Source organism: Gopherus flavomarginatus, chromosome 1 (genome assembly GCF_025201925.1).
Source record: "Gopherus flavomarginatus isolate rGopFla2 chromosome 1, rGopFla2.mat.asm, whole genome shotgun sequence".
In the NCBI taxonomy this organism is placed as follows: Eukaryota; Metazoa; Chordata; order Testudines; family Testudinidae; genus Gopherus; species Gopherus flavomarginatus.
Genome location: NC_066617.1, coordinates 316,912,338 through 316,924,718, shown reverse-complemented (window position 1 = coordinate 316,924,718; position 12,381 = coordinate 316,912,338). Strand labels below are relative to the sequence as shown.

The 12,381-nt window shown below is 42.2% G+C and overlaps 1 protein-coding gene across 2 annotated transcripts in view; it reads right to left on the bottom strand.

The window, feature by feature from the left end:
* MRPS31 (mitochondrial ribosomal protein S31) overlaps window positions 1-6,533 on the bottom strand; it is a 31,195-nt gene extending 24,662 nt beyond the window's left edge. Inside the window, exons 1-3 of one of the 2 annotated variants that reach the window (XM_050950091.1) lie at window positions 6,383-6,533; window positions 2,736-3,035; window positions 1,363-1,521 (exon numbers count right to left, since the gene is read on the bottom strand). In XM_050950091.1, the coding sequence (XP_050806048.1) occupies window positions 1,363-1,521; window positions 2,736-3,035; window positions 6,383-6,483 (560 nt within the window). In that variant the 5' untranslated portion in view covers window positions 6,484-6,533. Of the gene's footprint in view, window positions 1-1,362; window positions 1,522-2,735; window positions 3,036-5,905; window positions 6,101-6,382 lie in introns of those variants that run through there. The other variant, XM_050950101.1, reaches the window with a different exon arrangement.
* Between the last annotated feature and the right edge of the window lie 5,848 nt (window positions 6,534-12,381).

Below are 12,381 nucleotides of genomic sequence, written 5' to 3'. Positions count from 1 at the left end.
GCAATACCCACAGCATCTCTAACCACTTCTATCAACCCTCTCTGAATGTTTTATATTTCTGTTGAGAGTAGAAGACTTAAACTGAACATATTACTCCAGGGAAATGTATACCATTGTGCATTATCTAGTGTCTTCTTAGTTTCCACCATCACTTTTTTTAAAAGCACACACGCTTCTAAGCATCTGAAGAGAGAACTTCATTTACCTGTCCACAATAACCCCCTAGCTCTCTTGATTGAGAATTACAAATTCATCCACCTGTATGGGAAGGTTACATAGTTTCTCTCTTTCCCAAAGACACTCTCTCAAGAATATGCATTACCTTATATTTAATGAAGTTAACATTCATCTACCATTTTGCTTCCCACCATTTGGTTTATTTGTAACCATCTAGATTGTCACAATCCTCCTTAGTTTTCGCTGATGGAAATGGCATATACCAGCAGCAAACATTAACAGTGCTGGCTACTTTCTCTGCTACTCATCGGTATATTTACTGAACACAAAAGGCCCTATAACTAATCCTTATAAAACCCCACAAATAACTTCTCATTCGTCTTATAAATCCACATTTCCTATCACTTTACCAGTTAATTCATTATCTGAATTTGCCCCAAATCTAGCTATTTTCATGTGACATATTAAAAATAAATCTATTAGCTACTTGTAGTTTGTTACTGCCAACCTGCATAATCACAGGCTTCTACATTCTCAGTTGCTGAAGATCCAGTTTTCTGCTTTATATTCAGCATTTTCTGAGCTGTTACGTTGAAAGTAGCATAAGTCAGCAGCCTGTCTTTAGTTATCACCAAACAGAAGGGCAGTATACACAATTCAGTTTCTAAATAAGTGCTGTTTGCCTGCCGGAAGCCACATTAGAAAAAAAAAAGAACTGTGCCAAGGGATGAGTTTATTGGGCTGCCTCGAAATTTTTTAAGGGTAGGGTGGAACTTAAAATAGAGGTTGCTTTACTTAGTGCAGCTTTCAAACACAGCCATTAAAATTTACCAGTCCACATAGATGGATTTTCAGACTTTCTATCTCTGTGATGGTTGATGAAGATGCAAAAAATAAATCCAATGATACTTCGACAGACCGACGGACCAACCAAGGGAAAGCAGGCACTAGAATTTTGAAAGGCTGTTCTAGAGGAAGGATGCAAGCTGGATGGCTTGAAAGTTACAGAAGGAATTTAGTACAAAGATTAACCGCACTTCAGTTATTAGCTTTTTAAAGAAGGATAACATACTCAAGCATATCTTTTTAGAGCAGTTTTTCTGATATAAAGTCCTCAATCACCTTACATTTGACAGTGTAATATTAGCGGCTTCAGCACTATTGGGAAATATTCAATCTACAGACCTTATGTTAGTTGTTTCCCCTTTTTTCTGTGCATCAGTGGCTTCTTCATGCTTCCTTAGTTGTGCAAGTAAATCTGATACTGTCTGTTTCCTGTCGAAAGGTAAGGAAGATGCAACAGCAGAAGCAGCTTCCACCAATTCTGGATTGAGAGGCTTGCTCCTGTAAGAGACAACAGAGGTAAAAAACAAAAATCAAGGTCTTATGAGTCACAATTTCACAAGCCATTTTTTATTGTAACTGGTTATTTTATGTCTTAATGAGTTAAAGGTAATAGTTATATACTATCAAAGAAGAGGCCCAAGTTTGTCTCTTGATGCACAAAACTGCCAGAGGTTGGGTGGCACTGCAGAGTTGGTGTTCTTAAATCATGGTAGGGATAACCTAATGTCACTGAACCACCATCGGAAAAAAAAAAAAAACACGCTTTGCTCAATTTCCTAAACAGAGTAGTTATAATGCCGCGGCAGCGCTTTAATGTTGCCAGAGAAGACATGCCTTAAGTCTCTCTCACTCATTCGCATTAAGGCAGGAGATCAGCTCCACCCCCTTAATGTCTCTCCACGGATGCACGCAAGCAGGCCCAGCCTCCCTCTTCCCCTCCCACAGTGATCTGCTGCCAGCTGCTCCCAGCAGACACGCCCAGGCTGCCGTGGAAGGGGCATGTGTTCTTCACAGATTTCTTGGCTCCCCCATTTTTCTACAGGGGAGACAAGAAATCTGCAGAAGGTATGAATTCTGTGCCCCCCGCAGGGTACAGAATTCCCACAAGAGTATATATTTCTGTAAGTAGGCCCTTATTCAGATAAAAGATTTTCTCAGACTGTAACTAAACAACTGAGTTTATCTGCATATTTACATTTTTAATAAGTTAGCTGTATATGATCAATTGTGTACAAAGAGAGGCAATTAAAAAGAGAATTACTTTTTCCTTTTCCCAGATTTTATTTTCTCATAACTGAGTAATGACATTTCAAAGGGAAAATTCCCTCACTCCCCTTAAATTAATTGTCTGTGGACAGCTAGTAATATTTCATTTTGAGGCTTCAATTCCAGGAATACAAGTATGTAGCAAATATCCATGCTTAGTGCAACTATTCCATTTGTTATTGCTTTTTGCAGGGTACAGTTGTGCCATTACCAAAAGGATTGTTCCCACAGAGGATTCTTTTCTATACAAAGAAAAAGACATTTTATGTAACTATTTTGTCCTAAGTGACAAGGAGTCCTGTGGCACCTTACAGACTAACAGACATACTGGAGCATAAGCTTTCGTGGGCAAATACCCACTTTATCAGACGCATGCTAGTATTTTGTCCGAGATTAACAGAGTCCACTTCAAAGAAGAAACACGAACTGTGCATATTGCATTTTACCTCTTAGCTTTACTGTCTGCTGTAGCTTTCTGAAACATGCTACTTGCACTCTCCATACTTTCTGGCTGGTCCTTGGTTTGCTCCTTGGTCTTCAGTGTTTTTAGTATCTGGAACGTCTTCTTTGAACTTAATTCTACTTTCATTTCACTAATAATGTTCAACAAATTCTTCTTTGCATTTCCTGGTGTTGCCTTCTCCTGATTCTCTGAAGCCTTCTCAGCACTACTGTCTGTAGAAGTGGCAGATTCATCTTCCTTGTTGTAGAATCCAGTGCTAGTGCTAAAGCACTTCTGTGTTTTACTAGACAAGATAGGAAGGGAAAAGGTATAAATTACACAGAACTGCTTTGTTAATCATAACTGACTGGGCCTAATTTTGCACAAACTGAACTGGGTAACTTGAATATACAATTGTACTCTGAAGGCAGGTCTAATAAACCATTTATTCTTTATGGTTTCTGCAATATAACGTAAACAGCTTTTCTCCATGAATGAACTGAATCAAAAGGCAACAAGTAACTCTCTGCACTAAACAGTATGCTGAGATGCTGGAATCCCCACAAGAGTTTGATAACTATGACGAACTGTGGGCTTCATTTTGGGCTGAGGTATACACCATGACCTTGTGCCTTTGTTAAAGCTACTGGAAAACCAGGTAACTTCAGAACCTCACCAGAAAAATCAGTGACTAAGGTCTGACACGTAAACACGTTAGAACTCTAGGAAAACAAAAGACGATTACAAATGCCACACATATCTATTAGAATATTTTTCACACTCACTCAACATTTTCAGTCTCAGCATTTTGACATATTAAGCAGAGTAACCACAACAACGGTACAAAGTAAGTCTTCATGGACTGCTTAAAAGCACCTACATATATTCCAAACATTAGTATACTACAAAGAAAATTAAACAGGCATAAACCAACATTATCAGTGAAAAAAAGCATGCTGTGAATAAAAAAAACTATGTAACACTTCACAACCCCGTTAATTAAGGAGGCTGCGGAAAGCCTTCTGACTTACATCAAGCAGACTTTGCTATTATCCACTACAATTCAGTCTCTCCATAATTTTTCCCCAAAAAGCATCTTTTCCCATCAGCTCATTTTACATTACTTATTGGAAGTAATTACTTGCTCCCTGCATGAAGCATTAGGAGCAGTTTAGAAATGAACATGGGAAAGCTGTAGCCACTTACAATAACTACTATATTATATACTTTGCATTACCAGTTCTTCAAAATACCCTCCAAACATTCAGAACTGTACAGAAAGAGGATATCCTTCCATTATTAGGCTACCTTGTTGTGTAGTTTATTCAAGATGGAAAACAGGCAGTTCTGAAGTAAAACAAGATATAGATATAGATATAGATATAGATATAGATATAGATATAGATATAGATATAGATATAGATATAGACACACACACACACACACACACACACAGAGAGAGTATAATTCTTATTGGAAGTGATTAAATGTTTCCAGTGCCCTGTAAAATATACTGGTTTCCAAACCATGCTCATTTTTATCCAATGCTTTGGGCATACGTCTGTACCAACAGACAGCATTGCTTTATTGCTCCCACGCACACACACTTTAAGTGCTAATGAGACCACAACTATATATAGCAGTTTGGAGTTACAAGTTAGAAGAAGAGACATGATACCTTTTTACTTTTGTATATGATAAGCTACATCACAATGGACACCAACGGTGGATGGATGCTAATAATGTGCAGCCCCGTTCTCTGGCAGCACTACCAGCTCATTGAGCAGTCTACTGCCTTGGATGAGAAGACCTACCACAAATGACACTGAGGAGTGGGAAAGAAAATGACATGAAGTGACCAGCTGCCCTTGAAAACACTTCATGACATCTCTACTATCATACTGGTACTTAAGTAGTGTTTTAAATCCTAAACTGCTTCCAGAGCAATAGGGACTAAACCAGAGAGAAGCACTAGGAGAGTCCACTCCAGGACTGATACTGGTATAAATACAGAGGTATAAATTCACAGCTTACCATATACCTGTATAACTTCTGGTTTAGAATAAGCTTTTAGTCTTGCTGTATCTCAGTTCCCCATCTGTAAAAATTAGGATACTAGTACTTTCCCCACCATTGTGAGGACAAATACCTTAAAGATTGTGGGGTTATAGTTGAAAAACAACACTGCACATGAGCTCCCATTGTGATGCTGCAGCAGAAAGAGCCAATATGTTCTTCAGCTGTAGAAAGAGGGAAGCAGCAAGTAGAAGCAGGGAGGTGATTTTACCTCTGTACATGGCATGCTGTTGCTGGAATACTGTGGACAGTTCTGGTGTCCACATTTTAAAAACAATGTGAAAAAAGAGAGGGTGAAGAAAAGAGCCATAGAAGTGATTCACAGGACTTACAGTGAGATACAGAGAGCTCAGTCTGTTCAGCTTATCAAAAAGAAGACTGTGAAGTGACTTGATTACAGTGTTTCAGCACTTTCAGAGGGAGAAAATACTGGGTTCAAGACTCTTTAATCTAATGAAGAAAAGCATTTAAAAAATGGCAGGAAGCTGAAGTCAGGCAAACTCAAATTAGAAATAAAGCAAAATTTTTTGGAAATGGAGGAGGAGGAGGAGTAACCACTGAAACAAACTACTAAGGCGGCGGTAGGCAACCTATGGCACTCACACTGCCCGGGGCCTGGCCACCAGTCGGGGGGGGGGGGGGGGGAAAGAGGGGGCTTTGCATTTTAATTTAATTTTAAATGAAGCTTCTTAAACACTTTTAAAACCTTATTTATTTTACATACAATAGTTTAGTTATATATTTTAGACTTATAGAAAGAGACCTTCTCAACACATTAAAATGTATTACTGCCATATAAAACCTTAAATTATAGTGAATAAATGAAGATTTGGTACACCACTTCTGAAAGGTTGCCAACCCCTGTACTAAGGGAAGGGGCTCATTCAGTCTCTTGGTGTCTCCAAGCTAAGACTGGATGCCTTTCTGGGAGAGATCCTTTAGGCACACATAAGCTGTTGGGATCAAGACAGAGGTAACAATGAAATGTAAAGGCTTATGGTATATAGGCAATCAGACTAGATGATCCAATGGTCCCTTCTGGACTTCACTTGAAACCCAGGTCAGAAAATTAGTTAAAAGTAGCCTCAGAAAACACACCAGCCCGGTTGCTGCTCTGTAAAAAAGCCACACGAAGACCCGCCTACTCCCACTGCATCCCACTGAGGTCAATGGAGTAGGCCTGGGCTAAATGTCAGCGACACTGATGTCACCGCACTAGTCGGGCCACCCCCAGCAAACAGCGGCACATTCCCCGGAGCGCTGGGAGGCCGAACAAGAACATTCTTTGCTGGCGCTTGTTAAAGGCCGCGGGCCAGGCTCTCGGGCGGGGCGTGTCCCTGCACCACTGGCCGCGGCAAATCCCCGCCAATTCAGCCACCCCCCGAAAGGCGCAGCTCGGGGTTCCCGGCCGGGTGCCGCCGGCACAGACCGAACCGCGTTTCAGGCGGGTCCGTCCCACTGGAGCGCGGGCCGGCGGCCTCTCGGGCCCGCTACCGGCAAGTCTCGGCACCCGGAGCGGCCCGACGGACACGCGCTCAGGGACCCGCCCCACGCAGGGCAGCGCGGGGAGCTCACCTGCCTGGTCCCCGGCCCTGGGCGCCCCGGGGGTAGGAAAGGAGGCGGCAGCGGCAGGCGCCGCTTCTGCGGCTCCCGACGGCAGAGACGCGGCTCCACATCTCGGCAGCCCAGAGTCTAGAGAGCGGTCGGCGTGTCCGCTCCTCTAACCGGCCCCCCTCCTGGCATAGGTCCCTTCCTCAACTTTCCGTCTGGAAACAATAGTCAAAGGAACTGGTTCCGAGATCGAGTCCCATAGGGGAGGCCTGGCCTCGTGTTACGCAAGCGGGAGCTAGCTGGTGCCTAGGGCCGGCAGAGTGAAAGGGGCACGTTTCCAGGGGTGTGTATTTAAATAACAGCGCTTTGTGTTGTGGGCCAGAAGCTTCCCCAGGGGGAGGAGAGGTCAGCTGGTCCTGTGGCCAGAGGATTGGGTGTGAGGAGAACTGGATTCAATTCCTGGCACTACCACAGGTTTCCTGTGTGACCTTGGGCAAGTCACTGTTCACAGGCAGTTGGCAAACTGACAACAAGGACACAAGCACTAGCAATGTGCAGATGACACACTGTTCTACCTCGAGAGATTCAAAAATCTTGAAGGGTTGGATTTGGGGGTGGGGGGGCAAGTTAAAGATTAAATTTTGTCTGTGGTTTGCCTTTGGAACTTGTGTGTCAATTACTGTGGGCCCAGGGCAGTGCTGTTCAGATTTGGCCTGGCTGCCTCTCCATCATGTTAGGGCCCAGTAGGGGGTTAGTCTAGCCCTGACTGTGGTGACTTATCTAGATCTTTCTGTGACACGTTGATGAGTCAGCATCCACCCTTTGGGAAACACTGGTATAAAAGATCCCACTTTCAATGATATTCAGTTTATATTTTTTCTTTAATATACCACTACTCCTAATTACAGCTCCTTTTAGTACTCTGAATAGCTTTGTTCCCTTCATTGTGTTTACTTTTTTCTAAATTGCTGTTGATAATTATTATGCCCTCCATTTTAGGCTTCATTTCAAATTATCTACATTGGGTTCTTTTAATCTTTACTCTTAATTCAGTCCTCCAGCCCCGTAATCAATATTGGTATTAGAGATGACAGACCTGGAAAAGTATTTCTCCTGAGCCCTACACTGCCAAGTTTTATCAAAACCAGCCGAATATTATGGTTGCTTGTTCCCCAGGATTCTTCAAAATCAGGATCCTCTCTAAGCAGGGCATTTGCAGGGTCAGCTCCAGGCCGCAGCGCGCCAAGCGTGTGCTTGGGGCGGCATGCCGCGGGGGGCACTCTGCCGGTTGCCGGGAGGGTGGCAAGCGGCTCTGGTCGACCTCCCGCAGGCGTGCCTGCGGAGGGTCTGCTGGTCCCATGGCTCCGGTGGAGCATCTGCAGGCACGCCTGCAGGAGGTCCACTGGAGCGGCAGGAACAGCGGACCCTCCGCAGGGATGCCTGCAGGAGGTCCATCGGAGCTGCGGGACCGGTGAGCAGCAGAGCACCCCCCGTGGCGTGTCGCCGTGCTTGGGGCAGCGAAATGGCTAGAGCCAGCCCTGGGCATTTGCATGGCTGCCCGCACCCCTGCTGGGATGCAGCAAACACAGACAGGTGCCTGCTGCTCAAAGATAAAAATTTTATTACAATCATGTCAAAAAAAAAAAAAGTGACCGGTACAGAGTTTAAGCATAGATGTTTCTGATTATCAGGGAATAACATACAGATTATCAAGGGTGCAAAGTTTGGTTTAAGATCAACCGGCATAAGGAATACATAATCTGTAATATCTCTGATTGGGGGTAAAAGGTTGATGGGTCAAAGTACAGACTTTGAGATATGAGGGTATGAAGTTCATAAAGTGACTATGTTCAGGTGTGGAGTATAATGATTGGATATGATGATGATGATGGATTGACCCTCATTTGGTGAGATGTAATGTTCAGGGAGTTTATGGTTCCAGTTCATATGATCCAACGGAGAAAGTGTCTTGGTTCCTTTCTCCTAGTTACTACCTTATACAGCACCACTTGTGGTGCCACTAGCTGTCGGGAGTAGGAACAGGTTCCAGGGCTTCCACTTCTCCATGTCCCTCTCTCTCTCTTCCCTATTCACTTCTCTCTTTCTTTCCCTGTCTTTCACACACAAGCATATACCATGAAATGAGGGAGCTGGAAAGGATGGGGAACAGTGAAAAGAAAGAGTGAGTAGTAGAAATAATCAATGTGGGTTATGAAATGGATAAGGAAGGAGACTGAGCGAGAGTAAGTAAATGAAGGAACAGATGGAATGAGGACATGTGAGAGAATGCACTCACATAGCCTGATTCTTATCTCATTTACTCCACTTTTACACTGGTGTCCAAAAACTCTCACAGTTCAATTGTGTGTCTCACAACATTTGGTGTTTTTTTGAAAGTCCTGGACCCTTGAGTCATGTGAACACACTAGAATCTCAGCTTTCATTTAAAAAAAATAGTAAGTTTCTAGCCCTCACGGTGGCAAACATAAACTTGAGAACCCTAAAGGCTAAAAAGCCTGAAGGCATATAAAAAAGAACTCCTGATATATTATTTTTAAAATCTCAATTTTTATGACAAATCTTACAGTTTTGTGGGGACCTGACTCCTGATTTGTGGATGCTTGGGATGGGAACTATTATGTGTCTGTTTTCTGCAATGGTGTTACTGGTTTAACAGTGGAATGTAAGAGATTCAGACATTAGGTATTAAATTTAAGCTTGGGAGTTATTCATTCCACACACAGAAAAAAAAATGGAACAAATGTTGCTTATGTCTTGACTGATGTGTTTTGAACGCGCTAAGACCTTTATGAAAATTTAAGCTCTGTATTACACCCCATCTACACCAATAACCTGAACTTTGCTCTTTCCTAGCATCTTCTTTTACACTTTCTAACTGTCATTCTCCTTTTTTCCTGATTTTCAGAATTTGAATATGTGTCTGAAGCTTTTAATAATTAATATCACTAAAACTTAGCTTTACAGTTTTTATTTTTATTGATTTTATTTTATTTTGCATTCACTGCGGCAGGATACAAAGAGTTGAACTTATTAAAAAATCCATTTTTAAAATATTTTCTCTTACAATATTCCCTCCTCAGTCAATGGCAAAACTCCCATTGACTTCAGTAAGAGCAGAGACAAGACCTCAGTTGTAACATTAGTCTCTGATTTCTCATGTCATTTTGTCTTGAACATCAAAACAAAACAAAAACAGTAAGAGGACCCAAAAATTGCCACCATGACTAAACAGCAGATTAAAAGAGGCAGTTAAAGGCAAAAAGACATCTTTTAAAATTTGGAGTTCAAATCCTATTGAGGAAAATAGGCACATAAATTCTGACAAGTCAAGTGTGAAAGTATAATTAGGCAGGCCAAAAAAGAATTGGAAAACCCATTAGCAAACAATACAAAAACTAATAGTAAAACATTTTTTAAGCCTGCCAAACAGTCAGTGGGGCCACTGGAAGATCAGGGTGCTAATGGAGCACTCAAGTAAGACAAGGCTATTGTGGAGATGCTAAATGAATTCTTTGCATCAGTCTTCAATGCAGAGGCTGTGGGGGAAATTCACTCACCTGAGCCATTCTTTTTAGGTGATAAATCTGAGGACCTGTCTCAGACTGAGGCATCATTAGAAGAAGTTTTGGAACAAATTGATAAATTAAACAATAATAAGTCACCGGGACCCACAGGCACTGACTCCGTGGGTGCTCCGTGGCTGGAGCACCCATGGGAAAAAATTGGTGGGTGCAGCAGCCAAGCTCCCCTCCTTGCCACCATGCCCCACCTCACCTCTTCCTCCTCCACCTAGCACACCACATCCCCGCTTCTCCGCCTACCTCCCAGCACTTGCCACTGCAAAATAGCTGTTTTGCGGTGTAACAAGTTCCAGGAGGGAGTAGGGAGGAGCGGGAACGCAGTGCGCTCAAGGGAGGAGGCAGGGAAGAGGCAGGGCTAGGGCGGGGATTTGGGGAAAGGGTTGGAATAGGGGCAAGGAGGGGGTGGAGACTTTGGGGCAGGGGTTGGAATGGGGGCAGGGCTGGGCCAGGGGCAGAAGGGGTCAAGCACTCACTGGCGCCAGCAGAAGTCAGTGCCTATGCCAGAACCAGATGGTATTCACCCAAGAATTCTAAAGGAACTCAAATATGAAATTGCAGAACTACTAACTCTGGTATGTTACTTATCACTTAAAGCTGCCTCTGTCCCAAATGACTGGTGGATAGCTAATGTAATGCCAACTTTTTTAAAAAGCTCCAGAGACAATCCTGGCAATTACAGGCCGGTAAGGCTAACTTCAGTACCAGGCAAATTGGTTGAAACTATAATAAAGAACAGAATTATCAGACACATAGGTGAACACTATTTGTTGGAGAAGAGTCAACATAGCTTTTATAAAGGAAAATCATGCCTCGCCAATCTATTAGAATTCTTCGCAGGGGACAACAAGCATGTGGAGAAGGGTGATCCAGTTTATAAAGTGAATTTGGATTTTCAGAAAGACTAGGACTGTAAGGGGAGAGATACGATAGAGATCTATAAAATCATGGACAGCATGGAAAAAGTCAATAGGGATGTGTTATTTACCCCCCCTTACATAACACAAGAACCTTGGGTTACCTGATGAAATTAATAGGCAGCAGGTTTAAAACAAACGTAAAGAAGTACTTCTTCAGCCAATGCATAATCAACCTGTGGCATTCCAGCAACAGCATTCCCAAGGAATGTTGTGAAGGCCATAACTGGGTTTAATAAAATTAGATAAGCTCATGGAGGCTAGGTCCATTAATGGCTATTAGCCAAGCTGGTCAGGGATGCAACCCCATGGCCTGGTCTGCCCCATGTCCCTAACCCTTTAACTGTCAGAAGCTGGGACAGGACGAAAGGGAATGGATCACTCAATAATTGCCCTGTTCTTTTCATTCCCTCTGAAGTATCTGGCACTGGCCTCTGTCAGAAGACAGGATATGGGACTAGGTAGACTATTGATCTGAACCGATATGGCCATTCTTATGTTTGTATACAAGTGTATGGACTGAGCAAAGCATTATGCACAATAATGCAGCTGTTTCTTAAACTCTGCACTGCATATTTTTCTGATCTTTGGTCTAAATCAAGTCTCAATCAAAAACTGTAAAAAAGTTAAATTACAAGTAAATAAGCCTTTATTTTCTGAATTTTCACACGGTTTCATCATGCCTGCTGGAATTATATCCCATGATGTGCCAATTCGCTCCTGTAAGGTATTTAAGGGCTCTCAATTCCCAAAGCTTTTAATGGAAGTCGAGGGTACTCAACACTCTGAAGGGTAAGCTTCTTTTCTGGTTTCTCCCATATGGCACATATCCCTGAAGAATGTTATTTTAAATATGTATTAATTAAACTCATGTGTCCAGTCAGATGTTTCTCATTATTTCTGTCATCCAATGGCGCCGTTAAAATGAGTCAGTTTTAGAGACATTTCCTGTCACAAGAAGGGGAGGGCACACCTAGGCTGATTTGGTAATAGTTAAACGTACGTTAGTAGCCCACAGTGCTGACTGATGTCTTTGTCAGTTTGAATTTCCAAAACATTGTTTTTGCAGACATTAGTAAATATGGGGGCAAAGTGAAAAGCTTAAAATATCTGGGATTATACCACTGTATACTTTAAAAAGCAACTGGTAGATACTAGCATGCACCAAATAGTTATATTTTTGGAAGAACAATGCAAAATATAATATGAAAACAAATGATTGTGAGAAGCCAGAGAAAGATTATCATTTTTACCATTCCCATTAAGGTACAGACTGATCTGGATTAAACCTAAACAAATTTACTCTCATTCTCATCCCAGTTTTAGACAGGCACTGGAAAAGCAGAACACTTCACCATCCATGGTTTATTGTAATTGAAATAGCGAGATGCTTTCTTAGTTGGCACATAGACTCTGTTATTTCCACAATAAAAAAAATATTCAAAATAGAAATCTGAAAGGGATATAAACCCTCATGTTTCAAGGCATAAATCAATCTAATAAAGAG